Source organism: Aythya ferina (assembly GCF_964211825.1).
Source record: "Aythya ferina genome assembly, chromosome: 2".
In the NCBI taxonomy this organism is placed as follows: domain Eukaryota; kingdom Metazoa; phylum Chordata; class Aves; order Anseriformes; family Anatidae; genus Aythya; species Aythya ferina.
In genome coordinates, this window is record NC_140297.1 from 48,449,015 (window position 1) to 48,468,979 (window position 19,965).

Consider the following 19,965-nt stretch of genomic DNA (forward strand, 5'->3'; position numbering starts at 1 on the left):
AACTGAGTGACAGGACACATTCCACTAAAATTAAATGGTAAAATGTGGCAGTAATTCAAAAAAATAGCTTAAGATTTTGAAAAGCTGGCAAATAACACTTTCCTTTAGACTAGCAAAAATGAGAATCATTGGATACCATTTCAGAGAACATTAAAATAATGCAATACTACATCTTAGTGAAGACGCATTTAGGGAAGAAAAACACAATGTTACTCACTACATAAATTATTTTTGCAAACTATTTTTTCACTAAAAACAGCTCAGTAGCAAAGCACTCTTCACCATCTGTGTAATTACCAATAAAGTCCAAAGCTGTCAGAAGAGGCTGCGCATCCAGACTTTATAGTCCACCAAGGCGCAAGGCTTTCGCCTAAAGCAACATACAGAATTACACAGAACTGGAACACTGAAACGTGTCTCTAGTAATTCATTATACTCTCAAGATAAAGCCTTTTGAAGAGAATTACAATGATTTGAAAAAACTAATAACTCATATGTGATAACAAGTATTTCACACAAAAATTTAAGAAATTAAGTAAACAAAATCTAGGTATATAGTATATTAGAAAGGACTGTTTCTTTTTATTAATGAGCATCTTTATGAAAGAAGCTCCTCAAAGAACAGTATCTTCTGAGAGATTTTAGAAGTAATTTCAAAATTCTAAACTTACATATCATACCCTGAGCACTGTCTGAAGTACTGCTTTTGGAGCTGGCAACAGTGCTTGTCTCTAACCAGTAAATATCAAACTCCTTCATGAAAGCAGTTAAATGTAGACCATATGAAACTTTTACCTGGTACCTATTAGTCAGCATAATTAGTGTATGCACAATATAATGGCGAACTGAAAAAAAAAATGGCACCATTAAGCTATGGTTAGTCAAAGGTGATGATGCTGATTTTACAGTGGAAATGCTGCTGCTTACAGCTTCTCTGATCAACTATATTAAAATGATACAATCCTTTATAAATACGCATCTATGTTCCAAATGATCTAAATACCAGGAACAAAGTCATGTGAAAAGTGAAACATTATAAGCAATACAGACATAATGTTGTGTCTCTAGACTCAGAAATGTTTGTTCTTTACAGCAACTTTTGAAAAAGCACAAGGGTGCCCTGTTCTTGATCAGCTGACATTCTAATATTATAAGAGATTTCAATACAGATTTCAGTTAATTGCAGTGCAATAATATTACAATAATTATCAAGAAATTCTGACAAATGCCTGATTTTAAAGTTGCAGATAACAGGTATAAATGACTCAAAACTCACTGGACACAATGACCTCTTGAAAGAGACCATTTCGCAATTAAAAAAAGGTCAATTGAGATAAAAACTCAGCAAGGTAGCATTTTAGGAACAGGGCATAAACAGAAGTTCAAAAGTAAAACGAATTACTCATGTCACTGTAGCTCTTTAAAACAGATTTCTCAATCAGATTTTAAAGGAAACATACTAGCTTTCACACTTTGTTCTCTCCTTATGTATAGCAGTTATCGATATTTTCTCAATTTCACACAGTTCTTGCTTTTAATTTTAAATTCACTACATTCTTAAATGTCCTTTAAAGATGCAGCGAAGACTTAAGTATTTCATGTTTGAAGTCTAAATGGAATTATTTCATTAATCTCAGCTTCTCATCTTCTACGTACAAGCTTACATACTACAAATTCAGCAAGGAATGGTTGAAAACTGAATTTTGCCATGTTATGTGAAAAAGGAAACTGCCTAACATCAGTTATTTTATGGAACAGAGTAAGTCTGTAGACATTAAGCTGGCTGTTGCTACCTAAATTAACCAACACTTAAAACGAAGTCCCATTCTCACTTGATTTTCTGTTTAGAATGGCTATTATAAAATAAAAAGTTAACTCACTGTTAACTCACTGTTAACACAAATACCAATTCGAGATCTTATCTTACTAAAAAGAAATTCTAAGACTTCAAGAGTTACCAGTGTGAATCCAACAACTTAAAAAGCTGGTACTTCTTACACTTAGCAATATCACAACCACAGAATTGTAGGGGTTGGAAGGGACCTCAAGAGATCATCAACCTGCCAAACCAGGTTCCCTAGAGCAGGTTGCCCAAGTAGGTGTCCAGACGAGCCTTGAATATCTCCAGAATATGCAGGTCATTTGTGTATTTTAGGTGTCTGGGGAGTACCTCAGGCCAAAAATAACTCCACAGAAAGGCAACACCAATAGGTAGTCAAAGAACTCCTTATTTTAATCTACTACAATGTAGTATAAGAAGATTTTAACTTACAAATCAGCCTGCATTTACTACCTTTATACAAATAATTAACCACAGTTCAAGTAACAGTAGCTTACCTTGCTACAAATATATTTCCCTATGGCAAACATCTAACTAGAAGTGATCATGGAAGATAAAAATGAGAATAGCACAATTAAACAAAGGGTAACACTGAACATTGCTAACTTTTAGTTTTCCTACTTCCCCATTTGAGCAAAGGCAACCTGCTTAACCTCTCTATGTCAATTTCTCCATCTTTGAAATGTAAAAGTACTTGTTTCAAAAAAAAGGCTGTAAAACCTACACAAGTCATAAAATCACTAGGGGAAAAAAAAGATGTTACAGAAATATGAAGTGCAGTTCCACTCTGAAAAGTAACTCTTAACAGTGGCATTGATTTTCAGGCTTTTAATTAAATCAGTATCAAGTTTGTTCATTCACAAGTAACAAAGCCTTCTTTCTCCAAACCATTAACCTATAGCTTAATATAGCAAACCCAACTGATTTTTTCCACTTGAAGAGTACTGCTGATTTTAAAAAATTTGGCAGATTATATTGAAAGTTACTTATAAAAGTAGTTTGCAGAGGTGTAGTTTAATTTGCTCAGAGAAGTATCTAAATCCTCAACATCTGTAAAGATCTTGGTTTACTTTTATTGTAGCTGGCAATTCAACTTTTTGCCTCAAAATAATACCTTTCAGTTTCACAATGTTTTATGATAAATGAATCCTATATTATGAAAGAGGTGTGAAGAAATATCTATTATTTTTGTTGTTGCCTTTTTCAGTAAAGCTTAATTTTGAGTGGGGACTGTAACAACGTTTTCCTTATTAAAAGTGGCTGTACCTCAAAATATTGTTAGCTCAGCAATCATACCAGAGCCAATGTATGCTTCAGAGTTAATTGTAAGCAAAGGTCTTGAATCTTTACTTCTGTAAAGATCAGTGTCTTAAAAAAATGAACAAACAAACAAAAACAAAACAACAAACAGAACATAAACCAAGTATGAAATCATGCACAAGAAGGATGTGAAGCTCTTGGAATGGGTCCAGAGGAAGGCCACTAGGATGATAAGATGATCAGAGGACTGGAGCACCTGTCCTATGAAGAAAGGCTGAGGGAACTGGGCTTGTTTAGCTTGGAGAAGAGAAGGCTCTGGGGAGACCTCATTGCAGCCTTCCAGTACTTGAAGGGAGAGTACAAACAGGAGGGGAAACGCCTGTTTATATGTGTTGATAGTGACAGGACAAGGGAAATGGTTTTAAACTAAGACAGGGGAGATTTAGATTAGATATTAGGAGGAGGCTTATCACTCAGAGGGTGGTGAGGCACTGGCACAGGCTGCCCATAGAGGTTGTGGATGCTCCATCCCTGGAGGCATTCAAGGCCAGGCTGGATGCGGCTCTGGGCAGCTCGCTCTAGTGGTTGGCAACCCTGCAGAGGGGTTGAAACTAGATGATCTTTAAGGTCCTTTTCAACCCATGCCATTCTACGATTCTGTGATGACACTGACATCAAAATTGGAAAGCTGAAATAAACATACATATTTGTAGGTAAAACTTGACTATCCTTTTCTTACTAAAAAAGGCATTTTTAAAGCTTCTGTTTTGAACACATTACTACTCTGCATGTAAGTTCCTGAAATAATTGCTACATACTATCTTACACAATTTGAAAATTTATATTCCATGCCTAGAAAAGAACAGTGTCAAGGTAATCAAATGGGGTTTTAATCTGATGACTTATTTCTAGGAGAAGTTACAAAGTGAAGTTTCTTAAATACACATATTTAACAAAATATTACATGCACTGGGAAAGAGGAAATCAAGATTCCAAAACAGCTATTTAAGCGCCATTTAAATGCCTAGCAATTTACCAGAACTTCCAGTATCCATAATATTTGAAAAAATGCTGAGAATTCCTCCTACTTGTTTAGAAGGCAAGAGAGGAAAGTGAAATGACAGACATAAAAGGCACCAAAGTTAGCTCTTAACACTGCAAATTTCAGTCTTGACATTTGCATCACAGTGATAACACTAAACTATAGACTTGCTTCCAGAACTAAGAATTTCAGATCACTAACACTACTGCTGAATACGGCAGGATGTAGTATCTATTTCAAAGGTGTTCAGTGTCACATGTAACAAATCTAAAAAAAATAAAACCAAATAGCAGGTTAAATTACACCTTTGAAAGAAGAGCTGTAAGAGTCTATTTCTTTAAAGATTGTGTTAAAGACTACAAAGATCTGGAGGCCAGCAATGCAACCGCTTCTGTTAAACAAATGATAGCTATCCCACTTGCAATTTTCCCACAGTGGTATGTCTAAATGTTGATAAAGCTATTTCAGGCTGTCAAGGAAGGGAAGAACAATAGTTGCTACATTGCTCCCTGCTATATGCAAATCCCACATAGCAATGCAAGTTTCCATACTGTTTCCTATTCCTCACAGCTGCTAGGTGATATCATCACTAATATGACTACTCACCATTTACTCACCTTCCAATTACTTTTTAAAATGGTATATTGGGTTTACATGGCAAGGTTTTGGTAGCAGAAGTGGGCTCTCAGGGTGGTCTCTGTCAGAAAAGACCAGGGGCTGCTTCATGTCAGGCACAGCAAGTTCCATCTGGCTCCTAAACAGACCTGCTGCTGGCCAAAGCTGAGCCTGTGAGCAATGCTGGTTGTACTTCTATGATAACATAACTAAGAAAGAATAAAAAATGCTGCACTGCAGCTCTGTGCAAGAGAAGTCAGAAAACTGTGAGAGAAAACTCTGCAGACACAAAGATCTGTGAAGGAGTAGGTGCTCCAGATATTGGAGCAGATTCTCCTGTATCCTGTCAAGATGACTGTGGTGGACCAATCTGTCGACTTGCAGCCCATGGAGGGCCACCCCAGCACAGATATTCACACTGCAGCCTGTGGAGGATGTGACAGCACGGATCAGTATGATGTAAAGGAAGCTGCAGCCCATGGAGAAGAGCCCACTGTGGAGCAGGCTGTCCGATGGGAACTGCGGCCTGCAGGAGACCCACGCTGGAGCAGTCTGTTCCTGCAAGACTACAGCCCATGGAAAGGGTCCATGGTGGAGCTGTTCTTGAACTGCAGACCGCTGGAAGTTCACACTGGAACAGTTCGTGAAGGATTGTATCTCATGGGAGGGACCTCACGCTGGAGCAGGGGAAGAGCGTGTAGAGGAAGGAGCAACAAAGAAAGTGTTATGGTCTGATTGCAACCCCCATTCCTCATCCTCCTGCACTGGGAGTAGGAAGAAGAACCAGGAGTGAAGTAGAGCCTGGGAAGAAAGAGTGTGTGAGGAAGGTGGGTTTTATTTCTCACTATCCTACTTTGTAATTAATACTCTGTTTAGCAGAGCTTTAAACTAGATTCAGCAAGGGAGAGGGATGTACTTCTGGGTGGCAGAGAAGAACAAACACCAACACTTCAGTAAGCAATAGGGAAATATGTGTGAAATACCTGTCCCAAATTAAGATGGGCTCCTCTAAAAAGGTGATGCAGCCAATAGCCCAGCTGAAGTGCCTTTACACTGACACACACAGCATGGGAAACAAGCAGGAGGAGTTGGAAACCACAGTGCAATTAGAAAACTATGATCTAATTGCTATCAATGGGTTGTGGGGCAAATCACACAACTGGAATCACACTGCAATTAAGGGCTACAAGCTTTTCAAAAGAGATGGGCTGAGAAGGGGCGGGGGGGTGATGTTGCCCTCTGTTTTAAGAAATGGATAGATTGCAAAGAACAGGTTGAGAGCTTGCAGATAAAAATTAAGGACCGAACCAATAAAGGACACCTAAGTTGGGGTTTACTGCAGACCATCTGATCAAGGGGATCATGTTAATAAGGCCTTCCTGCTTCAGCTACAACAAGCATCGTGCTCACAGTCTCTCATCCTGATTTCAATCAACCAGATATCTGCAGGGAAAGCAACACAGCAGGCTGTAAGCAATCCAGGAGACTTGTGGTGTGTATCAGTGTAAATTCCTGGTCCAACCATTAGATAAACCAACCAGAGGAGAAGTGTTACTGGGCCTGGTGCCCAACTGTGCAGATGAACTCATTAAAGAGGTTAAGACTGGAAGCAATCTGGGATGCAGGGACCATGCCCTGGTTGAGTTGGTGACCTCAAGATATACAGGCCTGGCAAAAAGCAAAAACAGGACCCCAAAACTTCTGAAGAGTGAAATTCCAGCTATTTAAAGGACTAGTGGATGAGATCCCCTGGAATGCTGTCCTTAGGGAACAGAGGAACTCATCAGAACCAGCAACTCTTTAAGGACGCTGTTCTTAGACTGCAGGAACTCTCCATCCCCATGTGCAAGAAATGAAGCAGGGAAAGAAGGAAACCAAGATGGTTGTGTAAGGAGCTGCTGGACAAACAGGTATAAGAAGGTACATGCACAGGCAGTGGAAGCAGGGATATATGGCCTGGGAAGAGTACAGAGGAGATCCCATCCCTACACATCTGGATATGTTATCAGAAAAGCCACAGCACAGATGGAACAGAACTTGGCAAGGGATTCAAAAAATAATAAGATGGGATTCTGTAGGTACATTGTTCAGAAAAGACAGCCAAGGAGAGTGTAACCCTTTTGATAAACAAGAAGGGAGAGCTGGTAACAACAGACATGGAGGAGGCTGAGGTACTCAACAACTTCTTTGCCTCGGTTTTCACTGCCAATCAGGCTTCCCATGTCTCTCAAGTCTCTGAAAGTGTAGGTGAGGGCTAGGGGAAGTGTCCCTCCCCCTATAAGCACAGAGCAGGTTTGAAACCACCTGATGAAACTGAACATACGCAAGTCTATGGGGCTTGATTACATGCATCACAGGGTCCTGAGGGAACTGGCTGATGGAGTTGCCCAGCCTCTCTCCATCATTTTTGAAAAGCCATGGCAGTCAGATGAAGTCACTGGTGACTGGATAAAGGGAAGCATCATTCCCATTTTTAAGAAGGGTAGAAAGGAAGATCCAGGGAACTACAGACCAGTGAGCCTCACCTCTGTGACAGGGAATATTGTGGAACAGATCCTCCTGGAAGCAATGTTAAGGCACGTTCAAGACAAGGAGGTGATCCAAGTTAGCTAACAATACTTTATCAAGGATAAATTGTGCCTGAGAAAACTGGTGGCCTTCTATGATGGAGTGACTGCATCAATCAACAAGGGAAGACTGACCAATATCATCTATTCAAACTTCTGCAAAGCCTTTGACATGGTCCCCCATGACATCCTCAACTCCAAATTGGAGAGAGACAGATTTGAAGGGTGGACTATTTGGTGGATAAGGAATTAGCTAGATGGATGCAGCCAGAAAGCTGCAGTCAATGGCTCTATGTACAGTGACGGGTGGAGTCTTTCAGGGGTCTGTCTTGAGACCAGTACTGTTTAATATATTTATCAATGACAGAGACAGTGGGATTAAGTGCACCCCCGGGAATGTTACAGATGACACCAAGCTGAGTGGAGCAGCTGATACAACAGAAGGAAGCGATGTCATCCAAAGTGACCTGGACAAGCTTAAGAAGTATCCCCATGTTAACTGAATGAGGTTCAACAAGCCCAAAGGCAAGGTGCTGCAATCCCAGACACCAGTAAAGAGGTGGTACACTTGATCCCCTTATCAATGTCATTGATAAAAATATTAAACAAAACTGGCCCCAATACTGAGCCCTGGGGAATACCACACAGATGTTAAAACATTCTGTTCCTATTATGCAATCACATGATTTCAAATTATATGCAAAAATTAAAAACAGTATTTTTAATACTTATCTGACTCTCAATACATCAACCTGTTCTTATGTACAAATATATCTACTAAGATTGAAAGACTCAGAAATGTTATTAGATTGTATTTCTTAGTTACCGATTTCTTATTTCATATATGCATTTGATATACAACTGACAGTGCTGCCGATTTACTGTTCAAATCAATTTCAGAGTACAGCACACTGAAGTAATAGTGCAAAATAGTAGTATATTTCAAAGATATATACAGTAATATACATTTCCTTTACAAGCCAAAGATTTACAATATTTCTTAAACAGATCAAATTTAAGTTTCATTATCTAAGTGAAATCAAGCATACATCCTGTATCATTTTCATTCTCCAAAGTGCAGTTTGAAGTATTAGATAGTTGTTTGAACTGAAATTCTATGTGTATGACAAAAAGGTTAAATATTTAAGGATTTATACAAATGGTTTTACTAACCTCGTACTGTCAGCTTGCTATACAACTGTGAGTTCATTTCCTTGTCTCTCTTGTAACGACGATACTCATCAACAGCTTCCCGTACCACTGTGACTGTCAAAACAAATCCCTGTTAAAGATACAATGATGCAACTCAGAATTGTCAAAATGCTAGAACAGAATTACACAAGCAGGAACACTATACAAAGTAAGAACCTGAACTTAGAATATTTACTTTTTCGTTCATTTCGATTTTTTCTTTTTCAAGTGCTTTCTTCAATCTGTTAAATTTTTAGTCCAAGAAGGAAAATCACACTTGTATACTGTATATGTATAATTTGAAAATGTAGATATTCAAATTATGTCTAATTTAGATATAAACTGAAATTAAAAAAAAATTAAATGCCTCAAATAAGTAAAAGACAGCTTTACAGTTTTTAAAGCTGATTTCCCCATCTTCTAAAAAATCTGTGTCTTTACAACAAACATTTAAGAAGTCTCCAGTTCAAATACTGGTAAGTTCGCTGCCTTTTGCCTAACAGAGAGAAATGAAAAGGTAACAGATGCTTAGTTTAATTAATTTTGCCATCTTACATTTATTTACCCTCACACTACAAATATTGACAAAGAAAAAAAAAAAAAGGTTCTGTTCTGAAAAATTAAGTATCTAAATGTTTTGGCTTCAGTTTTCACAGGACAGTGCCACTGCAGCTTATACTGGAAGTGCTGAGAGTCCCACATATAATTAAGTTTCTGGCAACACAAAGAATATGCTCGCCAAAAGGAATACAGAACAGAACAGTTCAGGGATATAGTTGCAGGAGTTTCCCCTCTCTCTTTCTAATTCTTCTCAGTTATGGTTTCTGGCTACTTGAAATCAAGTACTTAGTCTTTCTCCATCAGTGAAAGAGAAGTAACATTTTACGACAGAAAAGGGAGCTTATTACTGTCATACAAGAACACTAAAAAAAATTATTCACAAATCCTCCAACAGATAAGGCTTTAGATTATCCATTTGGACTCTGAAACACATCAGTATTTTCCTTCTATGCCAGAAAATATAAGACATTAGACTACTTTCTTGCAAAATTCCAACAGTGTTTGCCAGACTTCCCCTACTTTCTCAGTAGAAAGAAGTCAAGATGTGGAGCTTTTTTAGAACAGTCTTGACTACAATTTTTCTTTTCAATAGCAAGGGCATTTTGCATTTCCAGCCCTGAATTCTAAGGTTTAATCTGTTGCAAGCTTATAGTTAATATACTTCTTGTTTGTTCATGTTTACACTAGCTACATCAATTAAATTAGAATCAGATAGAACAATAAACTGCCAAAAACGCATTCCTGCTCACTCCTCACACCAAATCCCCTAATACACGCTACTATTACTTAAACCCAAGTTTCAGATCTTAATTTAGCCCTTTGAGATACCAGAAGGTTCAGACCTTAGAACCTTCAGTTCTACCTTAGAACTCCATTTCCAACACTCAAAAATATGAAAGTACTTTATAAAATCAGTCAACTATATTCTGAAAAGTGTCTGAGGATCTGATAGGATTGACATGCTGCTTTACTTGGAATAAAAGTTTTCTTTAATTTTTACAAAATTCTTTATCTTCGTTTTCTCCAGACACCTTAAATCATTGCTATTTTGAACGGCCATTTGCTAGTGCCCCTAAACACCATCTCTACGCTTTAAAGCAGTAGGGTTTTTCCCCCTCTTATGGCAGCATTTTGTATTATCTCCATGAGCTTTGACAACAGAAATATTTTAGTAGCATAAGAAAGGCACTCCTGAAATGCTTTCCAATATTTGCCACTAGCACATATCATATTCACTAGGCAGTAATGAAAGCACGGAACGTGAGGTGTTATTTTCAAGAATTTCTCCTGCAAGTCACCTGCTGGTAGCTCCATACAAATGACCATGATTATAAAGGAAGTATTTAACACATCCCTTTTTCCTCATTTACCCAAAGAAACTGGACATTCTTCGAAAGGGGAGAATTGTTGTCTTTCTTTATAGGTGCTTAAACATCTTTAGCATACAGCTTCCAATCAAATTTGTGTCCCTTACATCCTTGGATGTTGGACTTAAAAGAAGAATTCTATTCTCTACTATGCAAATGACAGCAAATGAGTAAAATAAAGCGTTGTTTGAAGAACTCTGGTGCTTGATCTAAGTGCAAAGTGAAGAAAGGGGAGGGGAACAGGCAGAGTGACAAAAAACACCCACCTTTTAGAAGACAGTCAGCTTCTATTTTGTGGTTTTAAGTATTGTGCTGAATAATTTTTATTATTTTAAACTCTCGAGAGAAAACACGAGCCAAAACTAAGTTATAGCTACTCCTCTTGTTCTTGATGAACATTTCCCAACAATTTACATGCTCTTCCAGGAGGAGGTCTGACATAAATGTTTTATATTTTCATCATAAATACTGAGCCTTACTAAACATAAAGTTAATCTTGTTTACCTGGAAGTCAGCTACTCAAGTAGAAACAACTGAGTTTTCCAAAAACTAAGCACCAGCGTCAAGATCTGAGTTTGTGCAAGATGTAAAAACTGGAAACGTTATTCAAAATATCCTTGAAGAAGACCCACATGTATATACAAAACATATTCTGTGTTATATAGTATTATTATTTTTTTTTTGACAGAGATAAAATGGGCTGATATGCCAAGATGGGCTGATTATTTTTTTTTCTCCTTACTACCACATTAACCTACAGCACTTCACAATTTCAAGACCAAATTCCAGACAAGGTTAACTTTTGTCTTTTGTTACTGGGTCAGTAACAAAGACGTTTGTAAATATTCATTTTAGAACTCCCACAGTTGAACATTTTTTCTGTCTTGGAAGTGTTTTTTGTTGCAGCAAAAATTGTCTGGACATGGAGGTGTGAAGAATCTCCAGGACTGCCTCTTCATTTATCAGTACTTAAAAGGTCTTTTCTCAGCAATTAAATTAATCCAGAATATTTACTAGAAGGACTGAAGAACAACCTTTACTCAAGCAGTCAGCATGTCACTACTCCTCTTGAACACCTCTTGCAATAAACACATTGTGAAAAATACAATTTTAAAAATAAATTTAGAAAATAAGGTATTCCTGTTCTGCTTTTACACCTGGGGCGATGGGGATGGGAAACCAAAAAAATAAAGGTAATGATTCAGTTAAAATAATACATGAATTCAAAATCACCAGAATATAGCTGGCAGACTACCATAAGAGCCTCTTCTTCAAAGGATAGTTTTTCCTGAGGTTTGAAAATTGTAAGTCAGAAGCAACTATTTGAACAGTTCCTGAAGAACTTACTGCAGAATGTTCAACAACAGACATATTGAAAGGAAATCAGTGCAACTGGCAATGCAATCAGGCAGGAAAAGCATGTTTAATGCATAACTTATCTTCAAAATACCTTTTCCTCCTGCTTTACTCACAGCTTGATTTTTTTATCTTTTATTTTTTAATATTTATGCATTTTTTGTGAAAAGAGTACAGGATCAAAACCAATACCAAAAGAATGCAAAGATGTACACTTTCAATTCTGACCCAGCCTTAAGACATAAAAGTGAACAAAAACAGAAAAAAAAAAAAAAAAAAAAAAAAAAAAAACACACAAACAACACAAAAGTGTTGAATACTGCCAATAACGTTCTCTACCTGCTAAAGTTTTTGTTTGTTTGTTTGTTGGTTTTTGTTTTCTTCTTTTCAATCTCTCAAGTGACCAGCTGCTATAAAGGAACATTACTCATGATTCAGACTACCCACTTAATAAAAAAGGGTTAACAAACAACACCTTTTGCAATATCTGCTGTAATACTGTACTTTCAATTACGTATTTTACTTCTGTTACATATTTCATCAGTGATTTTCATAGATTTTCATCATTACCAGATTTCATCACCAGATGGAAATCTATGAAATAGGTACATGAACTCTTCAGCTGAAGTTTAAAAAACCCTCTAGTTAATAGCATTTTTCTGTTTACCAGAGGAGCCCAGTACGTATACAGGTAGCCTATTTTCAATGCTGGTACAAACTGTGAGCAGGACACGACGAGAAAATAGAGATTCAAGAAAAACTTGAACTGTTCATATAAAACCTAAAATGAGAAACACAAAATAGATAAATTCCTTAATATTTATGCGTATAGTATACATAAAATTCACTTTCTTGTGACAGTAGATACAAAACCTATAGCATACTAAAACACACAGTACTATAACCGTGCTGTCCAGTACAGCATACTGTACAGTATATTGTACTGTATAGTACAGCATAATATCCCCAATACTATATATATTATTATGATGATTTTAACGTTATAATGCTATTTTTGTTGAGAAAATTCCTTTGATATGAATGCCTCTTTTCAATCTGGAAAAGCAAGTTGCTGAATTTTTGACATTTTGAAAACTGAACTATGTAAACTCATCAGTCTTTAATAATATTATAAACTATATATATAAGATCACAGGGCAAAGATTCACTATGGAATTTCAACAGAAAATGGAATTCAGATATTTGTAGAAGCATCTTGTAATAATTTAATATTCACAATAGTTAACCTTTGTTTATGAAACCAAGTGAGTTGTTTGATTTTTTTTTCTTAAAGTGCCAATAAAATCACAGAAGACTGAGTATCTGAACTTTCATTGCTTAAAGTTTCCATTTTTAACTGCTAAACCTTTTTTTCTAAAAATACAGCATTTAAGTAGGCAGTTAAGTACCAATACTTAAATTCTGCATTATCTGTCTTAAGATGCTTTCTTTCTTAAAATATTTACAGCTCAGCCTTAAACAAAAATAAATAAATAAATAAATCATTGGCATCAAATGAACAGAAACCATTTTCAAAAGTATTATATTATTTTAGACTTTGTCATTTAAAACTCCCCAGAGTATGAAAACTGAGTAAGATACATGATATTGATTTTCATCAGCGTGAGAATACCCTAAAACTTCAACCCAATCTGCAGCACATAGAGAAAACAGTACACATCAATTCCTAATTACTTTCATTCACCACATTCCCTCAGCACACTCCCTCTACCACGTAGCCACTGAAGTTTCTACTCTTGTACAAGCAACAAGATCTACAACTCATCTGTTTCTCTATGAAGATTCTCAATTTTCAAAGGGGCCAAGGTTACCATCAGTTGAGACACATTCCTTCAAAATTACCACTTCCCACAGTTCTTAAAAATAATGAAACTACTCAGTCTTCAAGAATAAATGTTGCTTAGGAAGACAAAATAACTACAGAAATGATCCAGGGAGAGTGGGTAGGTATTGTTCTCCTTCCAAAAGGCTATCAGATGGAATCTCAGAATAAGGTAGTGTTCTTCAGTTTCCATAACAAGACCAACTTTTTTTTTTTTTTTTTTTTTAACAAAAGCAATGACAGTTTACTAAGTTTTTAGAAAGTTTAAACTATGCAATATTAATAATAACATGGACATGAAATAATCTGGAAAAATGACTTAGCACTAAATTTCTCAGAAGAATCATTTGTAATAAATATTGATACAGAGGATGTGTCTATTAATAAATAAAAGTTTGGTCTAAACTCCAAGATAATTGTTCAAGTTCTAATTGAAGACAAAGTTCAAGTTCACCATAGAATAAATTGTTCCATATTCCAAAAAAATGACAGATGCTGACATCTAGTATAACACAACACCTCTAGCTACTAGGGAGTGGCTACCTACTAGAAGTGCCTACTGAACTTGCAATATTATTCTAGAATTGTAACTGCACAGTGAGTAATAAATTGCTTCAAAGGCAAAAGTTTCAAAACAGATCAAAACCACTTTTAAATAGTATCTCCATCTTTTAAGTTTACAATTCAGTTGACATTGCAACGATTCTGCATGAAAATCAAAGCTACTTGACAGATATTTATTGCTTTCATCAGTGCAATGTCATTAATTATGCAAAAAACTAAGCCCTAGGAAAAAAACTCAGAAAAGTTAATCTCAACATGTCTTTTTGGCAAAGCAGCAGCACCTTAACTTTGCCAGTGTCTTACAAGTGTTATATCACTACTGTTCAGCTAAAAGACTACCTAGACAACCTCAAATCTGATTTTTTTTTTTCAAATTGGAAAATTTGAAACTGACAAAACTGTAAAGCCAAAAGAAAGAAAAAAACCTGCATCTACTCCACAACAAAAGTATTATCATTCAAAACCAAAAAGACTTCATTATTTTTTAAAACTGCAAGAAGAATTACAACTCTGAAAAGTACTACTCTACAAAGATAAGCCTTACTTATTTCCATATAAACCAGAGATTTTTCCTTATGAGGAGTTCATATTTCAGAATGCATCATTTATTGTGCTTTCAATGGCAGTGAGCATGCAGAAATATCTATATTAGCACCATTGATTTTCAACCGTTTCTCAACTATAATCAGTATTTTGTGGCATTTTCACAACTGATAGTGTAGAATTGACTGTTTCAAACAGAGGGTTACAAATTTCTAATGATGAACATAAAAATGCAAGGAAATGAACCTCAAATTTGTAAAGCTTCACTGAAATCCCACTGTTCCAAGTCATACAAATTGCACTTCTCTAGTAAATACCCCTTTGAAAATACAATTAAGAAAAAAGCAGCTTTGCTCTTACTGTCAATTGCAATTAAAGACACTGAGATAATGGTAGGAAAAAAAAAAAAAAAAAAAAAGAATCTGGGCAAATAAATGATCTTTTCACAGAATTGCCAAATAAAGAAAGCAGTACGGAGCATACAGTCAGCCCAATACCATAAAAAAATTAGTAACCTTACCCCAGGTATAAAGGTAAAGACGTTGTATTTTTGATTTTTAATGGCATTTTTTGGGTATTTTTCTTCACATTTTTCAGGACACCCAAGCCACACTGTGCGAGCCTTCAGCTCTTTCTTTCTTCGGCAAATGTTTATAAGCCAATCAGAACAACTGAAAAGAAAAATAATTGTTTACTTTCAAAATAAAAATTTACTGTATATGATAATCAATTTCAAACATGGAATCCTGAAGCTAAGAAAAATAGGTGTTTTTTTTCACTGTATCTAAATTAGTAAGCATGATGTTGACTTCTAATATTTAGGTTAATTACACAGAACTCTTAACTCAGACACACACACAAATATACATCTATAAAAACACATAAACAATATTTATCTAATATATAGTTGAGCAACCTGGTCTAATGTAAGGTGTCCTTGCCCTTGTCAGGGGAGATGGAACCTTTAAGGTCCCTTCCAACCCAAGCCATTGTACCATTTTATGAATGTTATGTAAATATATTTGTTTACACATTTTATATTATATATAATAATGTATATATAATATATATTATATAATGCATAATATATTGCAATATAATGTAACATAATGTGTAATAATGTATAATATGTAATAACGTCGTAATAAATATGTAATAATGTAGTAATAATGTAATGTAATATATAATGTATGTAATATAATAATATATATGGATCCATACAAGTCCATGAGTCCAGATAGGATTCATCCCAGGGTGCTTAGAGAGCTGGCTGTTGTTATCATGGGACCTCTCTCAATTATTTTTCAATGGTCTTGGGAATCTGGAGAGGTCCCAGTTGACTGGAAGCTGGCAAATGCTGTACCAATTTTCAAGAAGGGTAAGAAAGATGACTCTGGCAACTACAGGCCTGCCAGTCTCACGTCAGTGCCTGCTAAAATTATGGAGATTATCTAGGAAGTTATTTAACACACCTGGGAAACAATGCAGTCATTGGTCCCAGTCAGCATGGGTTCACGAGGGGTAGGTCTGTTTGACTAACTTGATTTCCTTTTATGATAAGATCACCCATCCAGTCGATCAAGGGAAAACAGCTGATGTGATCTTTTTGGATTTCAGTAAAGCTTTTGACACAGTTTCCCATAGGATCCTACTGGACAAAATGTCTAGTATACAGCTAGACAAAAAAAAACATCATACAATGGGTGAGCAAGCGGCTGATGGGCAGGGCTCAAAGGCTTGTGGTAAATAGGGCCATATCAGGCTGATGGTCAATCACCAGTGGGGTGCCCCAAGGCCCCATTTTAGGGCCAGTCCTCTTCAATGTTTTAATAAATGATTTGGATATAGGACTAGAAGGTGCTTTGAGAAAATTTGCTGAAGACACAAAACTTGGAGGACTTGTTGACTCTGTCGAGGGTGGAAAGGCCTTGCAGAGAGGTCCGGACAGATTGTAGAGCTGGGCGATCACCAACCTCATGAAGTTTAACAAGAGCAAGTGCCATGTCCTGCACCTGGGATGGGGCAACCCTGGCTATATGTACATTGGGCAATGAGATGCTGGAGAGCATCCCCACAGAGGGAACTGGGGGTTGTGGTAGACAGCAAGTTGAATATGAGCCAGCAGTGTGCCCTGGCAGCCAGGAGGGCCAACCGTACCCTGGGGTGCATCAAGCACAGCATCGCTAGTCATTCAAGGGAAGTGATTGTCGCACTCTACTCTGCACTGATGCAGCCTCACCTTGAGGTACTGTGTGCAGTTCTGGGCACCACAGTACAGAAAGGACGTGAAGCTGTTGGAGAGTGTCCAGAGAAGGGCAACAAAGATGGTGAAGGGCTTAGAGGAGAAGACATATGAGAAGCAGATGAGGTCACTTGGCCTGTTCAACCTGGAAAAGATGAGGCTGAGGGGAGACCTCATCGTGGTCTACAGCTTCCTCCTGAGGGGGAGTGGAGGAGCAGATGCCAATCTATTCTCTTTAGTGACCAGTGATAGGACCCATGGGAAAGGTGCCAAGCTGAGACAGGAAAGGTTTAGGCTAGACACGAGGAAGAGGTTCTTCACTGAGAGGGTTGTTGCACACTTGAACAGGCTCCCCAGGGAAGTAATCACCGCACCAAGCCTGTCAGAGTTGAAGAAGTGTTTGGACTGTGCACTTAGTCATATGGTCTGAAGTTTCAGGTAGACCTGTGTGGACCAGGAGTTGGATTTGGTGATCTGTATGGGTCCCTTCCAACTTGGGATATTCTATGATTCTATGATAATATAATATATATTAAAAATATTATATGTGTATATATATACATATACATATATATGTGTATATATATATATAAATACACACACACACAAACATTTGCACATTCTTTACAGGAAAACCTAACAAGTTACTTCCAATACAGAATCACAGAAATGCTCAGGTTGAAAGGGACCTCTGAAGATCATCATGGCTCTACGCTGGACCTTCTCTAGAAGTCCTATGTTCCTCTTGTACAGGGGAGCCCAGAACTTGACACAATACTCCAGGTGTGGCCTCACCAGGGCTGAGTAGAAGGGGAGGATCACCTCCCTTGACCTGCTGGCAACACTCTTCCAAATGCAGCCCAGAATACCATTGGCCTTCTTGGTCACAAGGGCACACTACTAGCTCATGGTTAACTTGTTGTCCACCATGACCTTGCGATACTATCTCTGCATTTTTAACACTGGCAGAGGGGCCTTAATCATGTTGGGAGTCTGTTCTAGACCAGTGATTTGGAAAGAATGAGTAGACAGGCCTTTTTTGAGCACTCACTGAAGTCAAAGAACAGGCCAAAGTGATAACAGTGGATTTCAACTACACTGGCATGTGAAAGGAAGTGATGCAAGTTTTCTAGTGAGGTGTTTGAACATAATGGCAGTATGCAGGCAAAGAACTGACTGGACAGTCTCTTAAGGTCCCTTCCTAAACTGTTTTTCCACAATTGCAGTATCACAGTACACACAAATAAGCACTAGAGAAAGGCTGATAGCTTGCATCACTACATTCCCACTTGAAATGTTCTTTGTCTGTAACCTGTACTATCACAGGTCTATTTAGAAACTAATTTTGCCAAAGAACAAATGAAATTCAAAGTTGGTGGGTCTTCTTAGAGAAAACTATATTATGCAAAAGTAAAATAATTCAAAGCAACCATCACTTGGTTCTTGAAATGCCACTACACAATACTCACAAGCCATCATTTCAAGACTTCAGCTTCAAATGCTGGATTATTAAATTTTCCTCCTTGATGCTTTCACTATGGGACTGACGTCAATTTAGTTTGATTCAATGTATTTTATTTTTGCAATAAATATAAGCCCATTCAGAAACTTTTTTCCATCAATTTTAAATAGTAGCAAGGAATTATTCTACTTTAAAAACTATAACAGCATTAGTTCAACATTCAAAATGCAATCATTCTGTTTACTAACATATAACAGTTCAGAAAAACCTTACAGATGTCTTGATCATGACAAGCATCTTTAAAGCAATACAAACAACACTGCTTTCTACGTGTCACAGTTCTACAGTTTAATGGCTGTGAACTTATCCTGCTGCTGCTGAAATGGCTAGTACCATCTTCCTCCTATAGTAAAGGTGTGTGTTCTTCCCCTTCCCGTGTGCTGACACAAGTATTTGTGCAACTGCATGGGTAAACGTGACCAGCAAATTGATCCAGCTGTAAGCTAACATGGAACATAATGAGGGGTTGATTTCAGACAAATCCATTCCTGATCTTTAAAATCTAAAAAATCATAAAAACAGTTGCAAAAATACAGGTTACATGCTCACAGCATATGATGGAACAATTCAACTTCATGCCAGCTTGGATTTAAACTTGGTAAAACTCTTTGTGGAATTAAAGCTTTAAACACATTAGTTTTCAGGGCATGTGGTGGAGGACAGCACAACCAGAAGATAAAGCTTAGTTGTATAACAGAAAGTGATGATATAGACCTGCATCAAGAAAGTTCTGAGGAAAATGATTTTTTCTAGGAAAGCAAACAGAAGCATGACAACTCCTGTCTACAAGCCTGTAGAGAGAAATATGCTGATGGCCTTTGAAATCTTGCATTGTTTAGTTTAATTAATTTAAATTTTATTTTTAATTAAAATTTAGTTTAATTAATTTAATTAATCAGTTTGGAATTTGAACTGCAAAAAGAGTGAACATTTGACTAGTCAAATCTCTCTTTTGTAGAATAATTTGCACAAATACTAAGGAGTTTTCTATTGCTAAAATTAAGCATTTAACTAAAGCAACTGAAATAGTGCCTTTCTTGCCATGGAGTTTCCTCCTCTTCTTCTACCTTCTGCATTACAGATTGATAGAGAAGCTGAAAAAGATGTCATAACAACCATCAGTTTAGCAAATGACAAAAAGTACAGACACAAGAATGATGTCTGACTAGGCAACAACTGTGATACCTTTGATAGAAAGGACTGACACAGCTAAAAACACTGAAGTTCTCAGGCACAAGAAAAAGTGAAAATATTACAGGTTGTGCCCAAATCAATACTGTAATGGTTCCAACGAGTTTTACTACCTCAAAAGTCAAAGTCAGTATTTTTCATTTACAGTCTTAATGGTAAACATTATTATATCACAGGAAGACTAAGAGAGGGGCACTTGCCTCAAATCCAAACCAATTCACATTTACTCAGATTTTTAAGAACAACAGTCTAGCTGATATT

At 36.9% G+C, this 19,965-nt stretch overlaps 1 protein-coding gene across 4 annotated transcripts in view; it reads right to left on the reverse strand.

Moving 5' to 3' along the window:
• Nucleotides 1–19,965, reverse strand: part of ATP9B (ATPase phospholipid transporting 9B (putative)) — a 164,771-nt gene that overhangs the window by 123,503 nt on the left and 21,303 nt on the right. For all 4 annotated transcript variants that reach the window (XM_084508982.1, XM_084508980.1, XM_084508979.1 and 1 more), the window contains 3 exons: nucleotides 15,270–15,420; nucleotides 12,467–12,580; nucleotides 8,498–8,606 (listed from right to left, as the gene is read on the reverse strand). In XM_084508982.1, the coding sequence (XP_084365108.1) occupies nucleotides 8,498–8,606; nucleotides 12,467–12,580; nucleotides 15,270–15,420 (374 nt within the window). The remainder of the gene's footprint in view (nucleotides 1–8,497; nucleotides 8,607–12,466; nucleotides 12,581–15,269; nucleotides 15,421–19,965) is intronic.